The sequence below is a fragment of the Onychomys torridus genome, chromosome 3 (genome assembly GCF_903995425.1).
Source record: "Onychomys torridus chromosome 3, mOncTor1.1, whole genome shotgun sequence".
NCBI classification, from domain to species: domain Eukaryota; kingdom Metazoa; phylum Chordata; class Mammalia; order Rodentia; family Cricetidae; genus Onychomys; species Onychomys torridus.
In genome coordinates, this window is record NC_050445.1 from 105,147,752 (window position 1) to 105,169,281 (window position 21,530).

General features: G+C 38.4%; 1 protein-coding gene across 5 annotated transcripts in view; it reads left to right on the forward strand.

Moving 5' to 3' along the window:
- The window catches only part of Pparg (peroxisome proliferator activated receptor gamma), a 134,798-nt gene that overhangs the window by 84,901 nt on the left and 28,367 nt on the right, over positions 1 to 21,530 (forward strand). For 4 of the 5 annotated variants that reach the window (XM_036181415.1, XM_036181416.1, XM_036181417.1 and 1 more), the window contains 2 exons: positions 712 to 881; positions 12,412 to 12,550. In XM_036181415.1, the coding sequence (XP_036037308.1) occupies positions 712 to 881; positions 12,412 to 12,550 (309 nt within the window). Of the gene's footprint in view, positions 1 to 711; positions 882 to 12,411; positions 12,551 to 21,530 lie in introns of those variants that run through there. The other variant, XM_036181419.1, reaches the window with a different exon arrangement.

Sequence of the window (21,530 nt, forward strand, 5' to 3'; positions counted from 1 at the left end):
GATGCTGTTTCCTTGATTTTTATCTTGTGGGCTGATGTGCTGGTTTTCCAGAGTCACCCCTGTGTCACTGGCAATCATTACTTGATAATAAGTAAGAACTTCCTGTAATTTCTAGTTGTTTTCTTTAGATAGATAATATACGTGGTTGTATTTATCTGTGTGGTTCTGGGTTAAAGCCTAATATGGAAATTCAATAGGCCTGAGCCACCAGCAAAAGCAGTACTTGCTTCACACAGGTTTCTCCTGCTCTCTACAAACCACCTCTTGACTCAACCCTGTTGATAACCTGCCACCTCAGGCTGGGCTCACTGTGACATTTTCTCAGCCAGGTTCCTTCTGTGTTTCTTTTTCGAGGAAGGTTTAAAACTACTTCTAAAGAGCAACATGTCAATAAAACCCATAATAACAGAATGAGTGCCAGATGCAGCCCATCCTCTTGCCCAGTAAGCTACACTGCTTCAAACCTGTGCTCTTAATTCCCTTCCCGCTTTATTTGTGCAGGTGAGGCTCTGGGGTGTTGGGACTTGCCTAAGATGATAAAGTTTTCCTTTTCCTATCTGAGCACCAGTGTGTTTTCATGCTCCCCAGAACCTCTCCTCCAAGATAGTAAAGTTATGGCATGAAAATATGAAGGCCACCATGGGAAGCCACGGTGCCTCTTAGGATTGTCTATCATGAGATAACCATCTTCTTGAATTTTCCAATGCACAGGTGCGATCAAAGTAGAACCTGTATCCCCACCTTATTATTCTGAAAAGACCCAGCTCTACAACAGACCTCATGAAGAGCCTTCCAACTCCCTCATGGCCATTGAGTGCCGAGTCTGTGGGGATAAAGCATCAGGCTTCCACTATGGAGTTCATGCTTGTGAAGGATGCAAGGTAAAAATAGATTTTAAAAAAATGATCCAAGAATTTTCTGAAATTTTACTTACTCCATTTCCTGTTGCAAACTCACTCTAAGAAATTAAGATAAAATTGTGGGGATTTTTTTTGGCAGAACTCATTCTTCAAATAATATAGTATTTGAAAATCTAAGAAAAGCTGATAAAAGCAGGTTTACCCTGCCCCTCTTCTCCTTCTCCAACATGACTCCTTGAGACACCCATCTAAGTTATCTTACAGAATTTTTTAAAAAGTACTTGTCCAAGGTGTCAAAGCAAGACAGTAAGTGGTGAGCCAGCACCAGGACCTGAATTCCCAGATTTCCTTTGTGTGTTTTTCATATGCTATATAATCTCTTATACAAGTAAGAATTGACAGATTATATGTGAGTATTACTTATCTGTAGAATAATGCTGTAATATTGAGCATATTTCTATATTATGGCTGTAGAAATTGTGAATCAAAGGCACGGGGTCACTGGAGTGAGAGCATCAGTGGTAGAGCATGTTCAAGACCCTGGATTTCTTCCTCAGAACTGCAAAAGGGGAAATAAAATTATGGATTAGTGAGGCTTGTCCCTACCAAGCCCTAAGTTAGTGCTGTGTTTCTTTGGCCCAGCGTCAGCCTAAGACTGTGTAATAAGCAAAACAAGACAACTAGTTAGTAATATGCTGCCCCAGTTATAAGGAAAATACATTAACACATGCATGTTTTTATGTAGTTTAAAAATAACTTTAACATACTCAGGGATAAAATAATATTTAATTGATCATGTGCCATAGACTACATTGTTTATCAGTACTTGTGTTATAAATATTGAGGGGTGTGGTAGTGCATGTCTCTAATACTAACACTCAGGAGCAGAGGCAGGAGCATCTCTGTGAGTTCAAGGCCAGCCTGATCTCCATAGCGAGTTTCAAGCCAGCCCTGTCTCAAACAAAATCAAACATAAATGAATGAAGGAAGCACTGCTTCACTTAGATTTTTCAGGGGAATGAAGACGAAGCACACCAGGTAGGCGTGAGTCAGGACTTCTGGCTTCTAGATGATGATAGGTCAGGAAGGGAAACTAGTTTTTATTACATTCTTACCCCAGCAGATATTACATAAATATGGGGGGTTATTGTTTAACCACATTCTACAATCATGTTCTTATCTGTAAAACAATGAAATTCAATTAGGTGAGCTCTAAGATTTTTTCTCAGTCCAAAAGCAATCTAATATGTTAAAAAGATAAAAGCCAGACTCACTTCTGCCACTTTTTAAGTCACAGACTGCCAGTCACATGAATGCTTTAGCCCTCAGTCACCTCATGTGGAAAATGATTTGATTGGGTTGGCAGCCAAGGTCTTACATATCTCTAAGGTTTGAATTTCAGAATGAGTCCTTGAAACACTCCTGGCAAAAGATGCTTTCATTTAACCCACTAAAGCCCTTTCATAAACCTAGCATGATGGCACATGCCTGTGATCCCCACTCACAGAAGGTGGAGGCAGAAGGACAGCGAGCGACCTTGTTTCAAAAAAGCAAAAACGATGAAATCACTCTGTGATTAAAATAGCTATGAAATTAAATCATTATGCACAACCTTAAGATTCCTGTAAGTAGTAAGAGCATGTATTTAATGAGCAAGTAGTTAATGAGTAAGGTTCACACAATTTTATGAGGTTACTGAATTCTCGCCATATTTATCTGAAGAAATTGTTCAGTTTGGGTCATGCTGGTCATATACATTAATGAGTGTAAACTGTCTGATTGCTCAGACTTCATAGTAATTTATTTCCTATATGATGGTAAATTAGAAAATTAGAGCCTGCAAGCAAGTAATTCCACCCTAATTCTAGTCACACACTCATTGGAGTTAACATTGATGAGGACAGCTGAGAATTGAATGTCAGAAACAATTTCAGTATTTGGTGATAGACATAAAAGTTATGCCCTGAAGGCACTAAAACTCAAAAAACAGCAAGCAAAAAAGGAGGAATAATATCCAAATTACCTTGTTGTAGTAGGAATATCAAAAGATCATATTAATAAAATCAAACCTGAAATCAGGTATTGGGGTGAATGCTGGAAGATCAGAGAAGCAGAACAAGCCATAGCCACCTCACCTTGCCAATTCCTTAGCTGATCCTGTTCCCTCAGACTGGAAGCCTCTGAGTTCTCATCCAAATGGATCTCAGTGGAACTGCTGCTAAAAGCCTAAAAGTTTAACCAGGCTTCTAATTCCTGGTCTTCATGCCTTATATACCTTTCTGCTTTCTGCCATCACTTCCTGGGATTAAAGGCTTGTGTCACCAAGCCTTGCTGTTTCCAGTGTGGCTTTGAACTCACAGAGATCCAGACAGATCTCTGCCTTTGGAATGCTAGAATTAAAGGCATGTGTGCCACCATTTTCTGGCCTCTATACCTAGTGGCTGTTCTATTCTCTGGCCCCAGATAAATTTATTAGTGTGCACAATATATTGGGGAACACAATATCACCACACCTTGTGATCAGGAAAGGGTAGAAAGGGAACTGGAGGTGTAGCTTAGCAACAGGGCTCCTGCCTAGTGTGTACAAGGCTGAGTTCCATCCCCTGCAATGCCAAACAAACAAAACAAGCAGACAAGAAAAACAGGGTGGAAGACAGAGATGCAGAGCAAACAATAAAACCAACAAAATGCATGTAAGTCCTTACCTGTCATAGACAAAACCAACCAAGCAAAAAACTACAAGAAAACCAGGAGTATTATATTTAACTGTAATAATTTGAAAGCCTCCCAAAATGTAGAAGATGGAATTCCTAGACAAAAATGAAAAAGTTGTGCTTTCCTAGGAAAGGTAAATAGACACATACAAATATTATTTTATTTTTTGTTTTTGCTTTTGTTTTTCAAGACAGGTTTTCTCTGTGTAGTTTTGGTGCCTGTCCTGGATCTCGCTCTGTAGATCAGGCTGGTCTCGAACTCTTATTTTATTTTTTGAGACAGGCTTCAGACTCAATATTCATGCCTCTGCCCACCTTGCTGGGGATTGCAGGCCTGTGACACCACCCACAGCAGGAGACCTGTATATTCTAAAGATGAAAAAACATTAATGGGGAAAAACCATAACAATGCATATGTATAATGATGGCATAACAGGGCCCACTGGTGTGTCATGCACTTAAATTAATAACAGAAATGTAAAAATGCTAATGATGTGATTGGCTTCTCCATGTCACAGTTCTCAAAGTTAACACAGGGCCTCAGAAGTCCATGAGACTCTTTCAAGGCAGCCAAGGATTTGAAATTATTCCATGGTGTTAACACTGTTTATTCACCTTCCCTCTCTCATTCTCTCACAAGTGTGATTGAAGTGTTATAGAAACTACATGATTTGGGGTGATGGTAGCTAGTGTAATATATGCCCATACATGTGATTTCTCTGTTGGATGCTGGTACTTGTATTTGTCATTGTTCTATTGCTGTGAAGAGCCACCGTGACCACGACAACTCTTAAAAAGAAAGCATTTAAGTGAGGGTTTGCTTACAGTTTCAGAGGTGTAGTCCATTATCATGGCAAGGAACATGGCAGTGTGCAGATGCTGGAGCAGTAGCTGAGAGCTACATCCTGATCCATAGGCAGAGAGAGCAAGACTGGATCTGGTATAGGCTTTTGAAACCTCAAAGCCCACCACCAATAACATATTTCCCCCAACAAGGCTACTCCTAATCCTTCTAATCCTATCCAACAGTTCCACTCCCTGGTGACTAAGCATGTAAACATATGAGCCTCTGGGGCCATTCTTATTAAAACCACCATATTACTGTAATATGTACACATAGTCCCCAGTTGCTGAAGAGGCTGAAGAAAAAGAATCATTTGAGACCAGAAGTTTGAGACCAGTTTGGGAAACACAGATCCTGTCTCAAAAATCAGCTGTTCTCACTTTTAATTTCTTGTCTAACAAATATCTGTAAATGAAGCCTACCTAAATAAAAGCTCTTTAAAGTCATCACAATAATTTAATAGTAAAAAAAGTCGTGAGACTCAAAAGTTGGATGCCCATTTATTACAGGGCATGGGGCCTGAAGAAACACAACTTAAGCTCCAAACTACTGCCTCATTCCCAATACATTTGACCAGTGACTGTTAATAACAAAGATGTCTGCTCAGCTTATCACCAATGCCCCTGAGAACTAAGGAGAATGAAATTAGCAAATGTTTTGTCTCACCTGTACATAGCTTAAAATGCACCTTGGCAATTTAATATTTCCATTTCCATAGTGTATAAGGTGCTCCCATAATTAAAATTCAGTTTACCATAAAGCTTATGGACTCACTATGGATCAAAAGGAATATTGCCTAAGGTAATTATTATGGTTTTCTCATGTGAGAAGATTAAGATGCCAGTGTATAGCTCATATCTGTGATTCCTGTCAAACTTCAAACAGAAAGGAGCAAATGATTGGAGTTGATAAAGTGACATAGTGACAGGTTCTTGGTGTGTTGTTACTACTGCAGACTTATATGAAATAAAGCATCTTCCTTCTGAGAGTTTATACATGGCTTAGACCTCAAAAAAAACAACTATCATTTGCTACTTGCAAATACACATGTTTCTGGTTTTGTTTTCTTGAGTGTCTCATTGTTTTAGGCTCTTCTTCATTAGTAAAATGAAATACCTGAGGCTTCATACTTATAAAAAAGAGATTTATTCTGGCTTGTGGTTCTGGCCTCACGTTGCAAGTCCACAACTGGTGATTGCTTTCTTGACGCAGAATTCTAAAGTAGTGTAGGACTTTATACAGGTGAGAGACAGGAAGTGGGGAATGTGTGTGTGTGTGTATGTGTGTGTGTGTGTGTGTGTGTGTGTGTTAGTCTCTCTTCCTCTAATAAAGTAACCAGTATTCAATCACAGACTCCACCCTAAAGGCCTTATCTAATCTTAATCACTCTCCCAAGGCCCTACCTCCAGCTTCCAACAGTCAGATTAAGTTCCACCCTCTTCCACTTCACATAAAGATTAACACTTAACACTTGAACCTTGGGAGACACACTCAAACCAGAGCAATCATACTTTGTAATCTCTTCTGAAAGATCATTTAGAAGCAACACTTACCTAAAGCTCTGAGTAAATATAATCTGCACTACAGCACAAGGAACCTTACTTCTATGTTGGGCCCTGTCTTGTGTAAATGCCTTGAACACATTCCTGCCTGCCTAGGGTAGCTCAATAACTCAGCTCCTATTGGCTGAGTACTTCATGAGAAGGCTGCATATAATCCCAGCACAGAACTTTTAATCTCATGGTAAAATCAATACCATGCTAAGCTTGTTGTATATTAAGTTTTGTTAAAAATAGAAGAATTGTGGAGCTGGAGTTAAAAATACTGACTGTTCTTCCTCAGGTTCAATTCCTAGCACCCACCGGGCAATCTAGAACTCCAGTCCCAGGGATCCTATGCCCTCTTCTGGCCTCTGTGGGAACGGCATGCATGGGGTGTAAGAACATAAATGCCAGCAAAACACCCATGTTTTTAAAAATAAGGAAAATATGAATAAAATAATTGAGCCATTAACATGGCTCAGCAGGTAAAGGTATTTGCTGAACAAACCTGATAGCCTACCCAATTTAGATACACAGAACATACCTAAAGGTGGAAAGAGAGAATCAGTTCCACAGAGTAGTTATCTGACCTCCACATGCACATATCATGGCACATAGGTACCCTTCCCCCACAATAATAATAATAGTTAAATAAAATAATTAAAGAGAAACTGGGAAAATATTTAAAAACAAGACATAACAAAAGCCAGAGTCATTTTCTCACAGGCAAATTGGAAGACTTTAGAATCGATGTATACACAAGAGCAGCTTCTGAAACAGTAACCTACAAACTTCATTACATTTTCACTGCATGGTAATCCAAAGGGTTAACTGTGAAAAGGTGAAGAAAAATAAAAATTTCAACTGAAAATACACATTGTTTTATAGACCCTAAACTACTAAAGAGTACTGTTAGAGTGTTTCCTTATTAGTGATATGAAGAAACACTGGGCAAGCCAGCTTCGTTCTTCAAATCAGCAAATAAATTCACAGAAAAACACTCAATGATATTCTTATATCTTCCTCTTGTTTCTTGAAAGAGTTAAAGGACATGAAGACAATTGCTTATCATTAATTTAGAGGATAATAACAGTAAAAGCAAGTTCTTAGATATATATTCTATATATATTCAGATTAAGAATTTATATATGAAGTTGAGCACAGCAGCACATATCATTAGTCCCAGCATTCAAGAGGCAGAGGAAGGCACATCTCTGTGAGGCCAGTCCGGTCTACACAGTGAGTTCCAGGACAGCCAGGGCTACACAATGAGACCTTGTCTCAAAAAATTTTTTGTATGTGTGTAAAATGCATAGATGATATCCAGGATGATTATTTCTTAGCAATAAAGGACTCCAAACCTTCCCAAAATGATTCATTTTTTATATATATACATAAATATATATGTATATATATTTAATATGAATCAAGCTAAATTTTTTATCATTATGGTGATCAAAATTTCTCATCAGTATGGATCAGGAAGAGTGGCTTTGCACATTAACTTGCTGCTAATCAGCAGCATTGGCACAGTATTGGGACACTTTGAGAGGTAACAGGTTTCTATTACATCAGGTTCTTCATGGAAAAAACTCTTGGGGATACTGCTGATATTACAAGGAGTAACATAAATTCCAAAACAACATCAAAGACAAAACAAGCAAACAACAGAGTTCTCTGTGGGGCTTTCCAGAGGAGATGCTCACAGAGCTGGGAAGGTGATGTGCTGCCATGCTCAGAGCCATCAAGTGAGAGGAGCTGAGTTTGGGGATTTGCATGGACCCAGGATTCTCAAAGGTGTTAGAATGTCATAAGTCAGTGGTGCCTGGACTTCCAGAAGAAGCATCTTCAATTTCTCTTTGAAGGAAAGAATTTCCAATTTAGACGTTATAGGATTTTTACAGTTTATGGTCAAAAGATAACTTCAAAATAAAACATCAGAAGCCACATATGAAAGCAATCGTTTTGAATGACATCTATCAAAAAAAGAAAGAGACAGACAGACTAATATTGACACTATCTACCCATCTCCCAAAAGCAGGTGTAGAGCAGATCTGTAAGACTTATTTTCAAAGGGGGATAGGATCAAAGCAAGGAACCAGCCAAACAGACCCCTCAAGAATGCCCAGGCTTAAAAAAAAAAAAAAAAAAAAAAACAGATCAAGTGAAACTTCTAAAAGTTTAATACATAAATATCACAATGAAAAAGCCAATGGAAAGCTCAAATGTCATTCTGACACAGAGGGAAAGATAATATCCACATTACCAAGAATAAGGATAGCAGTGTTCATGTTGGGGTTGGCTAGATTTTGAAGGCTCATTTAGTCCTCAGAGCTGGTCGGTAGTATTGTTGAGAGTTAAAGTATGCTTGCACTAAACAGTGTCAGAGTGAATTCAGTAAAGTCCTCACTAGTAAACTTTGGTGAGAAATATTTGTTTTTACTTTCATTGGTATAATTGGGTTTTTATGTGGTCTTGTTTGATTGATATTCTGATTTTTACATATGTAATCAATATTAGTAAACAAATAGGGACAAGAACATGGAAAGCACAAAAGAGAATTTCATAAACACAAAAGCTAGCACAAGGAATAATATTTGTCTAATTGGAATCCCAAACCTGATGAACAAGGGAAACCTAGATTCAGAAAACACAACCAAGAAAATAAGAAAGTGAAAATCTATGCCGACACACACTGTAGTAAGCCTATAGAGTGCTAGGGAGGAAGAGAATATATAAAAGCAGCCAGTGAGACAGAAAGATCTCCACCAAAATACTTCCCACAGCAACAATGGATGCAAAAATACAGCAGGATTCAAAGTATTAGGGGGTGTGCCTGTCGTCTCTCAAGAACAGACATTAAATGAAATGTTTACAGGTTTTTACAAACACTGAAAAAAATCTATTTCAGCATAAAGCCAGAGAGGAGAAGATACTTACCAACACATGTGACAGACATCAAATAAGCATCTAGATCATACAAAGAATGCCTGATGTTCAACTTTAGATAAGATAACCCGTTACAAACTTGGAAGTAAAAAGCCAGGGAAATATATGTTGAGATCACACTTACATTTTATACATAATAGATTCTCAATGAAATCTGACAACTGGGCATGGTGTCATGGGTACAAGGGAAGGTTGAGGAGGACAGCAAACATAAGGAGGTCTGACTACACCAAGCAGTAATGGGACATTCAAATTTTTATAACAGCTTAGAGGGCTATTAAAAATATGGCTATTTTTGAAAATAATCTTGCATTATCTTATAAATACATTATTAGCACATCATATAATATAGAAATTCTGGCTAAAGATAACCCTTGCATCTATGTAAATAAATTGTGTACAAGGAGCTGAGCATGATGACACATGCCTATAATTCTAGCACTCAGATGGCTAAGGTAGGAGGACTGCTGCAAGTTTGAGGCCGGCCTTACCTCAATAAGTAAATAAAACTTTACAGTAATGCTTACAGTAGAAGAGTACTCATAATAGCAAACATCAGTAATTCAAACAACTATCACAATGTGAGTAGATTAGTAAACTGTAGCAAACTCCAAGAAAGACCAGGAGATAAAACCACATGTGAGATTTTTATGAAGTATGTTGTAGGCGCTGTCTGTGTCCAGTGGTAAAGAAACAACTCTACCCCTATGGAACTCACAATTTTAAGTGGGGAGTGAGGAAGAGGCAGAGAAGAAGCACTTAGACATGCATGCTGAGCACTTAATCCCTTAGGTAGGTGATTTCTGTGCTATGTTAGAAAGTTACAAGTACTATTAGAAACAAGACAAAGTAAGGAGTAAGGAGACCAAGTTCCAGAAGTGGAGCACATATAGGGACAGGACAGCAGCATCAACTTAGAGATGAGGCTGATTGAGAAGTTAAGATGTTACCAAAATTTATAATGAAGGAATAGACATATGTATACAGATTGAGTATTCCCAATCCGTAATATAAAATCCACAAGGCCCCAAAATTTTTGAGTGCCAATGTAATGTCATATGGAAAATTCCATGACTGACTCATTTAACAGGTTGCAGTCAAAACATGAGTTCACTAAAAATACTGTGTAGAAGTATTTTTCAGCTACTCATGGAGGTATACATCCAAAATCCCAGCACTTGGAAGGGCAAAATTAGAAAAACCCAAGTTCAAAGTCATCCTAGGCTACATAGTGAAATCCAAAGGCTCAGTAGCTCAGAGATAGCTTGCCTAACATGTGCAATGCCTTGGGTTGACCCCTATCACCACCTTCAGGCTCTGTGTATAAAATGTATGTGAGCTGATCATAGTAGCATCTGCCTTGCAACCATAGCACTTGGGAGACTAGGGCAAGAATATCATAAGTTTGAAGACAGCCTGGGCTATATAGTGAAACCCTTTCTCAGAAAGGGGTGGGAGGTAGATCAGTGATAGAGTGCTTTCCTAGCATGCACAGGACCCTGAGTTGGAGTCCCAGCACAGGAGATGAGGTGAGGAGGAACACAGATTTAACATCTACAGACTCAGGTCCATATGCTCCCCTAAGACCAAGATAATTTACTTTGTGTATGCAACTCTTCTAGAGAATTATTTTTAATCTTAAATCCAAAGTACTTATGCTCCCAAATATTTCAGATCATGGAATATTAAGCCTGTATTTAGAGAAAGAGCTAGCCACTTGAGGGAAAGAAAAAGATCGAGTAACTTCAAGAGGGAAAAAAGTCAGGATGACTGCATAAATTTTGGCTTGAGAAACAGAACATGGGGAGCTGCCTCAGCTGAATTGGAAAAGGCCACAGTGAAGGAGCTTATAGGGAGGTACAGGACTTCATTTGTGGACAATGAGTTGAAGGACTCTTGAGCTTTCCAGTAAGGATGTCAAGCAAGCAGTTGAACATGGCTGTTTGTTTAGTGTTCAAGAAGTCATGTTCAAGAAGTCATGCTAAAGTCAGCGAAGTGGCTCATTCATAACATGCACAAAAGCTCTAGGGAGGTGGATTCTGGACAAAGTCAAAATTTGTGCCAAAGCAGAGCCAATATTAATTCAGTAGGTTTTGTTTTTTAATTAAATTTTGTTTTTATTTATAATGTTGTCTGTGTATTGTGTTTGAGTATGAGCATGTACATGTGCCACAGTGTTCATACAAAGTCAGAGGACAGCCTTCAAGGGTCCATTTGCTTCTTCCAACATGGCCTCAGGGATCAAACTTGAGTTGTTAGGTTTACATGGTGTTTTTGCCTGCTAAGCCACCTTGCTGACCCAATTCTGAGTTTTCTATAGCTAACAAGACCAGATGAATTTGAGAGAAATGAGTTATATTAAGATGAACACAATAACAAATGAAAGAAAACTATGGGAACACACACACACACACACACACACACACACACACTGGAGCTAGAAGACATCTCCAATTAAATTTTCTGAAGTTCTATCCAAAATATGCAGTAAATTCAGATGAGCCCTCTGTTAGCCCCAGAAGGACGTATTGCATTTTGAAGTAGCAGATTTTCTGAGGATTTCCCAATTGCTTCTCGTATTATTTCCTGCTATCTCTTTCTGCTTGCAAGCTACAATAGTGGGGGATTCTTTCAACTACATAAATAAATAAAACAAATTCTGCAGGAAATTGCAACATAGAGAATTCCAAAAAGTTATCCACATGTGGATTTTTATTGGCTCTGATCATCCTTTAGAAGGAAATGACTATAACTTTGCCAAGCTGCTTAGCACAATTATGAAGGTTGGAGTACACTGCTGGAATGATTTGCTGAGAGACTGGACTGATTACATGGTGTTTTATTTACATTACATTAAATCCAGAGCACTTCTCAGTGCATGCTGAAAACCAAATGTAGAGCCAAGGTATACTGAATGACATCACTGGGATTTACTCAGTGTCTGAGAGGTAAAAAAGGACCCCAGAGGATCCTCCTGTTCCTCGGTTTACAGCAAGGACCAGTAAGCCACAGAGAGCCACTTGTGCAAGGCCCCCATGTGTCATAAACCCACCTTTTGTTTGATAAGTATATGCATAAGTCCATGTATGTGAACAGGTGTACATATTTATAAGGTACAGATGCATATGTGCGTGAAAGATGGAGGACAGCCTCAGGTATCATCCTTATGAATATTGTCAACCATGCTTGAGACAGGGTCTCCCACTGTCCTAGAGCTCACCAATTAGACTAAACTGGCTGGTCAATGGGCTCCAGGGTTCTCTGGTCTCTGCCTTCCAGTCCTGGAAGCACATGCCACACAGTGCCCAGAATCTTTACAAAGGTTCCTGGGGATTGAACGAAGGCCCTTGGTCTTGCAAGACAAGCACTTTTCTGATTGAGCTATCTTCAATCCAAATCTACTTTTTCTGATATCTAGGTCAGTGAGTGTGTCTTTATTCACAGGTTGCTGCTCCATGTGTCACATAGACTAAAAATTGTTTCTTTTCCATATCCCCTTGCAGGGTTTTTTCCGAAGAACCATCCGATTGAAGCTTATTTATGATAGATGTGACCTTAACTGTCGGATCCACAAAAAAAGTAGAAACAAATGTCAGTACTGTCGGTTCCAGAAGTGCCTTGCTGTGGGAATGTCTCACAATGGTAAGTGGACACTGAGGACCTATATACACCTTGTTACTCTCATGGCCAATGCCAGGTCCAGGTCAGTAGGCACTAGGACAACTAATGGAGATGGGTACAATTCTTTTATGAAACCGCAGGTTTCAAAATCATCCTGATGAGAGCTTCTTCGTGTAGGCCAATGACTTCCAGCTTTTAAACAGAATCCTCCTCTGTTTGGCTGGACACCTGCAATAACTGGAGAAAGGACTTAAAACTTGGGGAAAGGATCTATGGAAAACTGTAATGTTTTAACACAAATTGAATGATAATCATGATTTTTATGTTGCTCTGAAATATTTTTAGAAACAATTTGAAAGCTAAATTATACTAAAATGCGTTGGTCACTTCTGCCTGCTTTAAAAAAAATGCTGAGTGTCTCTGAGAAGTATCAGAATTAAGTAGCATATCAGAATTTAGGCTTATGTATTTTCTTGTTTTTTACCATACAAGTATGAGTACAGCACTATCCTTGACTTTCAGAGAACACACAGACTTGTAGAAACACTCACAAATATTTTTTAATTTCCACAAAATTTCAATGCTACATAAATACAAGAAGATAAAACTTCACACTTTTTAAATCCCTATTCAAACTCACAGGGGTACTGAGTGTTTGTATAGTACATATGAGATCCTGGAGTCCCATTCCAGCATTAAAAAAACAAAACCTTTGTTGGCTTCAGAGAAATAGTAGAAGACCCATGTGTCCATGAGCTGTGGCACTCATTCATATTAATCATAGAAGATCTATGCCTATTAAAAACAAATTCACTACCATTTGGTCCTGATTGGTTGACTGGCCCACAAAACTAATTTTAGCTGTAACTTAATAGTGTTAGGTTTTTCAAGTCTTATTAGTCAATTCTTTAAAAAAAAAAAATCCTATGGGTTCAAGAACTAATATATACTGAAGTTAATGATAAGTCTGAGTTTTATTTCATTTGATATCCAATTTTTCCCTCCCTTCCTCCCTCCCTGCTTTCTTCCTTCCTTCCTTTCTCCTCTTTTCTTTCTCTCATGCAGGAGATCAGAACCAGGGTCCTGTGTGTACTAAGTATGCACTTTACCACTGAGCTACACCCCAGCTCCCACCTTTATTTTCTCTTACTTTCATCTCTCGAAAACTGATCTGGTAAGAAGATAATCTTTGAACTTAGTGTTCATCTATGTGGACTCTAATATATCTGTAAAGAGTAAATTTGTGTCCCATCATGAAGATGTTTGTTTCTCATAGTGGGAACCATCAAGATGCTTGTCAATGATCAACTGGTTGATATCTACCCTTTGAAAGAGGAAAAGCTGTAGTTGTCATTATGGGCCAGTTCCTTTCAAAGCAAGAGTACATTATGAATAGAGCTATCAACAGCACTGGACAGGAAGAGAATTTGGTCCAACTTTCCTCAACATTTGACCACATCTGCTTTGTAGCAGTGTACAACTGCAGTCATTGATTGCAAAATAATTTGCTGGTTTAATTCCATCAATTTCCTTTTTATTTCAAACCTCATAAAACATAAGAGCAAGTTTTAAAGCCAAGAGCTTTATTTTAGTTGATGCAATCAAATTGCAGCAAATTTATTTCATCTTTATGAAGAAATCATTGTCTTTGAGGTCATTATCATCAAGATAGTCTTGGAAATCATGCCAGTACTGCTTTTAATGCTATTTGGGTTCCACCTATTTTTAAAAATTGTCATTTCTCACATTCATATGAAATATAGTTCTTAGTACTTACAGGTACTACAACATTGATGTAAAATATATTTCCTGTGGTTTACAAGCAAGCACACCTCACATGAAATGTATCTCCAATTGTTTAGCATTCACAAGTAAATAGTACTTAAACTATATGTGGAGAGTGTAGCTCAGTGCCAAGCTTAGCATGCACAAGACCCCAAAATCCATTCCCAATAACCTTCCTCCCAAAAACTGAACTTATGCAATACAGATAGTATAATTTTCTCCACTCAGAAAAATCAAAGAAAGCTACCATGCACTTACTAATGAAATCTTCATTTGACTTTATTTAACAGTTATTTTGCACTCAGGAAGCAGGGGCAGGCAGATCGCTGAGTTCAAGGTCAGCCTGGTCTACATAGCAAGTTCTAGGCCAGCATGGCAGCATAGTGAGATCCTGTTTCAAAAAGAAAAACAAGTAAACAAAAAAAAAAACCATTTCACTTACTCTACTTAGAGGGACCAATCTGAACAGTGTGCTCAGTTTGTTCTCACAAAAGCAAGGGCCAGTGGGAGTTAAATGTCATGGTGTCAGAGACCTAACAAGCTTGACCATTAAAGGATGTAAAGGGGACCAACAAAACTCCTCCTCAGAGGTTTTCAGAGACCTGTGTTTGCTACACAATAGAGGAAACACCCATATAGTCCATGCACAGGAAGGGAATCTGCAGTAGGCTTTAATTAGGTCCTAATGAGGAAACATTTCTGAGTTGTGGTCACACTAGTCAATGTGAGCTAACAGTATGAAGCTTCCATCTACTTTATAAAATGCCTTTTTAAAGTTACCATAGGAGACATCCTACCTGAATGTGCACTCTACCTGAATATCAGTATGGAGCTGTTTTCACTGTATACGAGAATGAACACTCACTCTCCAAAGCCAACTTGCCCCTTTATTTTTAATTTTTTATTTATCTGTTTTTGTTTTTTCGAGACAGGGTTTCCTCTGTGTAGCTTTGCGCCTTTTCCTGGAACTCACTTGGTAGTCCAGGCTGGCCTTGAACTCGCAGAGATCCGCCTGGCTCTGCTTCCGGAGTGCTGGGATTAAAGGTGTGCGCCTGGCTTGTTTTATCTGTTTTATCTGGAGACAAGGTCTCACTGTGTAGTTCAAACTGACCTGGATCTCACAACCCTCCTGCCTCACTTTCCCACAAGTAGGCATGTGCCACCACACCCAGATTCTGTTACCTTCTTTCTGGTCTTTGCCTCTGTTTAGCCCACTTAGCATGTTCAGATTTTCTCATAGCAATACCCTTGTAGCTCTGAGGGGAGATTCTGCAGTGACCTTTAAGGATCCAAAAGACTCTGGAAAATAATGCCAAAAGTCACTGAAGCCAGTGGTCGCTAAGTCCTTTCAGAGTTGACAATTACCTCATTTTTTATAATGAAAAACATAACTCATTGAATTCTTCATTTTTCAGCCAGCTAGTCCATATATTTTACTAGACAATGTTAGAGTCTTCCAAAAACATCTGAGCAGTTACCTGAATTTGAATGTTTCCTCCTATATTTTTTGGTGCCATAAAGACAAAATTTGGGCCTGAATCAAGTCTGTGTGTGTTGTCAACTGCTCATCAGCTTATGGCACTTAGCATAATGGCTGTACAGTGCTGCCAGCTAGAGTAAAAACCTGAAGCTGTCTGCCTAAAAAAGTACACAGGGTCCATTTCAACTTTGTGTCATTAAAGGTTGATCCAGGGTGGTGGTACATACTTGTAACTCCAGACTCAAGAAGCTGAGGCAGGAGGATTGTGATGAGTTCAAACCTACAGGGACACATAACTTGTAGGGTGACTACTGTTCATGTGGTGAGCTGGCTTGACTATTGAGAAAAATGTTTCAAGGATTTTGTTGGTTCTTCAGTCAAATGAGCATTTGCATGTATTTCTTTACCTTTTAAAACCTATTTCTATAGGAAAGACCTGCTATCACATCCCTAGTATTTACCATATTTTTTTAAATCTTGATTTTTATTAAAAATACTTTAGTCGTAAAACATTTTGAAGAGTGAATATTTCATAGTCAGAACTACTTTTTACACACAAACTAAATAACTAGGTTTAGGGTAAATACATTTTTAAAAATAGTTTGAAGTAGAAAAGAATTAGCTTGTGCTACTAATGAGTCATTCAGTCAGGTTTTCCCTATAACATTGAAATTTGATAATAATGTTTTTGTATGTTTAAAAGTTAGTGAAAGCTTTGCTGATCAGGATGTCCTATGATACAAATGATGTGGGGGTTTTCTTTTTATTGAAGATAAAAAGTGGACAACTTTAAAAATAGTTTCTCTGTGGTTTCATAAAAATCTGAAGGAAAAAAAGTGGTTTCACAATTTTTTGTGGCATTCAGCATATCTGAGGTAGTTGTCCCAGTGCCTGGGAAACAGTAGCCCTAGTATGTAGCATGAAAGCCTAAATGACAGATTTAAGTTTTATTACTCAAAAAAAAAAAATCCTTGCTGTAGTTTAGATCAGAAATGAACCCAAAAGACCCCATGTTGAAGGCTTTTTTGCCAATGCCTAGTGCTATTGGGAGGTGATGGGACCTAGTGAGGCCATTGGGGTGTGCCCTTGAAGGAGATGTGAGGCCCTGGTCCCATTCTGCCTCCCCCTTGCTTCCTGGCCACCATCAGGTGAACAGGGCTTTTCTGACACACACATCTATCACAATGTATTCTATCACTCCATGCAAAAACAAGAGCAATCAACCACTGTCATCTTTATGGTGTGAAGGAAAAGGTGGCAGTCGTAGTACACAAGGCACCTCTGTTAACGAGTGGTACTCATGATCTTTCTCCAGGGCCCCACCTTTCCTCCCACTCCTGTCCCCTTTCCACTTAGACTTCAAGCAAACTGTGTCTTTCAGTACCCAGAAACAGTGTTTGTGCTTATAAACACTGTTGCCTCTAGATCCAGTCCCTCTGTTCCCTACTAGACTCCTACCTGACATTCAAGGCCCTGTTCAAATGTCTTTTCCTGAAGACTTTCCTGATTCCTTGTGCCTGCTCTTCAAAGTGGTTTGTATCCTCCTGGTATACCATATTCTGCTGAGAAAGACAGACAGACACATACACAAACATACACACACACACACACACACACACACACACACACACACACACACACACACATAGATGGAAGAGAAAGAGAGAGAGAGAGAGATGTTGTTTATTGGCAGTGGTCATACCACCATCAGCTACGTCTTGTGTGAGTTACATGCAGTGAACATGTATAGGAAAACCTGACCAGGAGACATATCTTTACTGCTAAAAGTCTGCTATGACTGCAAACTCATCCCTTAAAAATTGAAAGGAAAAAATGTCTCTTTTTATAGGATACAACTTTATTCTTCTATTTTACTTGATGTATTATCTTGAAATTCCATTTTAATATTCCTTTGTAATTAAGTAGCATCTAACTTTAACATATTTACAATTAGGTAAGTATTTTGAAAATATGTTAGTGTGTTTTAGCATGATACTCAGATAAAGATAACAAGATACTTAATTATTCTACATGCACAAAGTTTATAGTGTATCAGTACCAAATATGAAGTGAGGAATCTGTCGTGTGCTAATAGTATATGGTGATTATATCATGTATATATTATTATATCTTTTAAGACAGTAATGAGCTTTCTCAAACCTAATCTTCCTGAAGGGACCTACCAATTTTCATGCTGATGATGTTTTTTTAACTGAGATACATTTCTCTTATATTTTTGGTTATGAGCCTAGCCTTTAATGGCTGAGCCATCTCTCCAGCCCAAGATACATTTCTCTAGATAATTATTATTTTCTTTTCTTTTTTTTTTGATGCCAGAGACCAAACCTGCTAAGCACATGCTCTACCACTAGGCCCTAACAACCTGCCCTCTGTAGGTGACTACCCCAAATATAAAATTGAAGTTGCTGTATGTGACAAGTGCTACAACAAGCAAAATTCACCTTTTTGATTTTGTAAAGCCTCAAAGATGTGACAAACTGCTTTAAAAAAGAAAGCAAGGTGTTTTCCTAAGTGCTGTGAGTGTGGTATGGTTAGATCTTTGTAGTGTTTTAGAACTAAATATAGAGATAAGAAGGAATCTTGAGACACCTTTTCCTAGTTCCTCTTCTGCAGCTAAAGTAGTTGGAGACCATAAGTATTACATAATTTTCTGTAAATCATATAGCTGCTTTATCACAGAGAAGAAATCAGAAAGTTGACTTCCTGACAACAGTGATGGCAGTGTCAATTCTACTGCCTTCCAAGAGGCCAGACCTCTCTCTTAGTGACTCAGAGTAACACAGAGAACATTTTCCTTTCGTCTTTGGAAATTAATCATCACTGGTAGAACACTATATACATACCTGGTCTCCAATGCATAATGGCAATCTTTGTTTCTAAGCTTTAACTTTAGCCCTCTTGGAAACAACTGCCCAACTACCCTGTCCTCCTTTGATTCACCTCTCAAAGGGTGGGAACTGGGCTGGTAATTTAGTTCCCTGATAGAAAACTTGCCTAGCATGTACCAGACCCTGGGTTCCAACCTTATCACATCTTAAAAATAAATTACTAAATTAAAAACACCAATCCCTAACAACTAAAAAAAGTTAAGAGCCCAACAGATAAACTAGATATTGGGGTTTGTTCTTTATCTGCTGGGGGAGTAGTGGCTGCCAGTCTGAACTATAACACACAGAAAGCACAAACCCACACCACTTCATCCCCAACAATAAAAGCCATGTTAGGAAGCATGAGTTTGGACAGGTGCCTTGCCAAACCCTGTTTGTGCCTTTGCTCAGCATTCACCTGATGTGAGTGTAGCTGGAATTGCCTGGGACTCCAAGTAAATGAATGTAACTAGCATTCTCCCCTTTAAAAAACAAAAATTCCAGCTTTGGGGGCACACCTATAATTTCAGTACCTGGGAGATAGAGGCAGAAAGATCAGGAGTTCAAGGTCATCCTCAACTACATAGCAAGTTCAAGGCTAGCCTGAGCTATATGAATCTCTGTCTTGTACAAAGAAACAAGTAAAACGTTTTTCTACTTCAGATCTGTCACATGCAGATTTAGTTCCACCAAGCAGGACCTTATCTCCTTCCTTTGCTAAGCCCCTGATGTGTAAAAATGCTAAATCTACCTGAGGATCAAGTTATGCCTAGCTTGTAACAAAGTTATTTAGTGATACAGACTATTTATACATGAGATTTCGCCTTTTTTGAGAACTACAACTTATGAAAATAGGCATTTGTTCAAATTCCAGCAGGGCACTACTTTAATGTATCCCAATAAAATGATTTTGAAAGGTTTGTTAAGTGAAAGAAAGCAGCACTGTCCATGTAGTAAGTGCTTTCTTTGACTATTTAAATTAACTCTTGTGATTGCCCACTAGGAAAAAGAAAATGCATTTTAGGCATGTTAATGTCCATGTATGTTTATAGTTCCTTGTCTATAAAATTTTAATCATCGGAGGGGCTGGAGAGATGTCTCAGTGACTAAGAGCATGTGCTGCTCTTACAGAGGACCTAGGTTTGACTCCAAGCACCCGCGTGGTGGCTCACAAGGGTCAGTAACTCTAGTTCCAAGGGATTCTATGCCTTCTTCTAGCCTCAAAGGCATTTTGCATACATGGTATAAATATAAATATATATATATATATATATATATATATATATATATATATATATATTATTATTATTATTATTTGCCATGCTGGGGATCAAACCCAAGGCTTCCTCATGAATGTTAAGAAAGCACTCTACCACTGACCCTTATACCCAGCCCATAATTTCTTCATCTTTTAATATGTCATAATTCTTACTTTCTCTCATGTAAACTTCCCAATGTAAATATTGACTCATCTTCTGTCTATTTTTGAACTTGGTGTTTTAGAGTTTAATTCTTCACACATTTATTATATGTTTATTTTGTTACACCCAGGAGCAAAGATAAAACCTGGTATTTGTATAGTTTCTGTTCTAGCAGAATAACTAATGTAAACCACTTAGAAAACATCACACTAATATATGCATACAAGAAAGACTAGCATTTAGAAAGCTTTTTCAAACCCCAAGTTTGAGAGAAAGGGGAGAGGGGAGAGAGAGACAGTGCTTTTGTATATATATATACAAAACTCTATTTGGATATAGAGATGACTTATTAGAATGTTCCATGGGAGACACATAATTTTAAAATGTTCCCAAGTGGTTCTCACATGCTCTGCCCCCTTTTCTTCCACATTGCCCAAAGGACAGCAAAGCAAATGATTAGTTCTGTGTGAAAGAGGTGGTGGTTAAGAATGGCTTTGCAAGGGACTATAAAAGGGTCTTCTACATGGTTGTTAAATTGTTGTTGTTTTGCATATATTAATTAATGGGTATAATTGTGGCATTTACATATATGCATATGATATTCATCTCCATTGCCTTTTCTTGTCCCTTTCCTCTTCCAAACCAGCTAGTCCCCTTCTACTTCCATGTTATTGTCATCCTCCTCCTTTTTCTTCCTTCTCTTCTCCTTCTTCTTCCTCTTCTCCCTCTCCCTTACCTTCTCCCTCTCCCTCCTTCTTTTATTTTGTGACCTAGTGAGTTTACTTAGGAAAACTTACAGAAGCATGTATGAGGTGTTATTTACAGGAACTTAGGCAACTTACCAGTGGCTACACTACTGAAGAAAATGTCTCTTCCTCTACCAGCAACCATTAACTACTGATCCTCAGAGAGGAATGGGGCCTTGTTGAGCTTGGTGAACATGTGTTTTATTCATTTTATTTCAAAATGCTCTATAAGTGCTTAATATGTGCCCAACAATGAGACTGCAGACTGGAGGGAAAAAGAAAACATTACTGTCAACTGCTGTGGCCAGAGTTATAAAAAACAAGAAAAGAAAAGAAGAGTGGTGTCAAGGTCATAGACTGAGGGAGCCCAGTGGATCTGGGGACCAGGTGGGAAGGCCCTCAGTAACCTGACATTCCCTATCCCAGTGCAGCTAAAATGGAAGAGAGTAATGGAAGGCTGTAATTTTTACTTTAAAAAATGGCAGTTGTTTAAAGATTTCTATTTGAAGGAGTCATGTGCAAAGGTTATATTTACCAAAAGTATCTAAACATATTCTGCTTTAATGTAAAGAGAGAGCCAAGCATCTCTTTCCCTCTAACTCCTAGCAAGGTCTTTACTGAGGCCCCTGAAGTGCATTAGTTTTATTAGTGATAAAGTATAGGGCCAACTGAGATGAATTT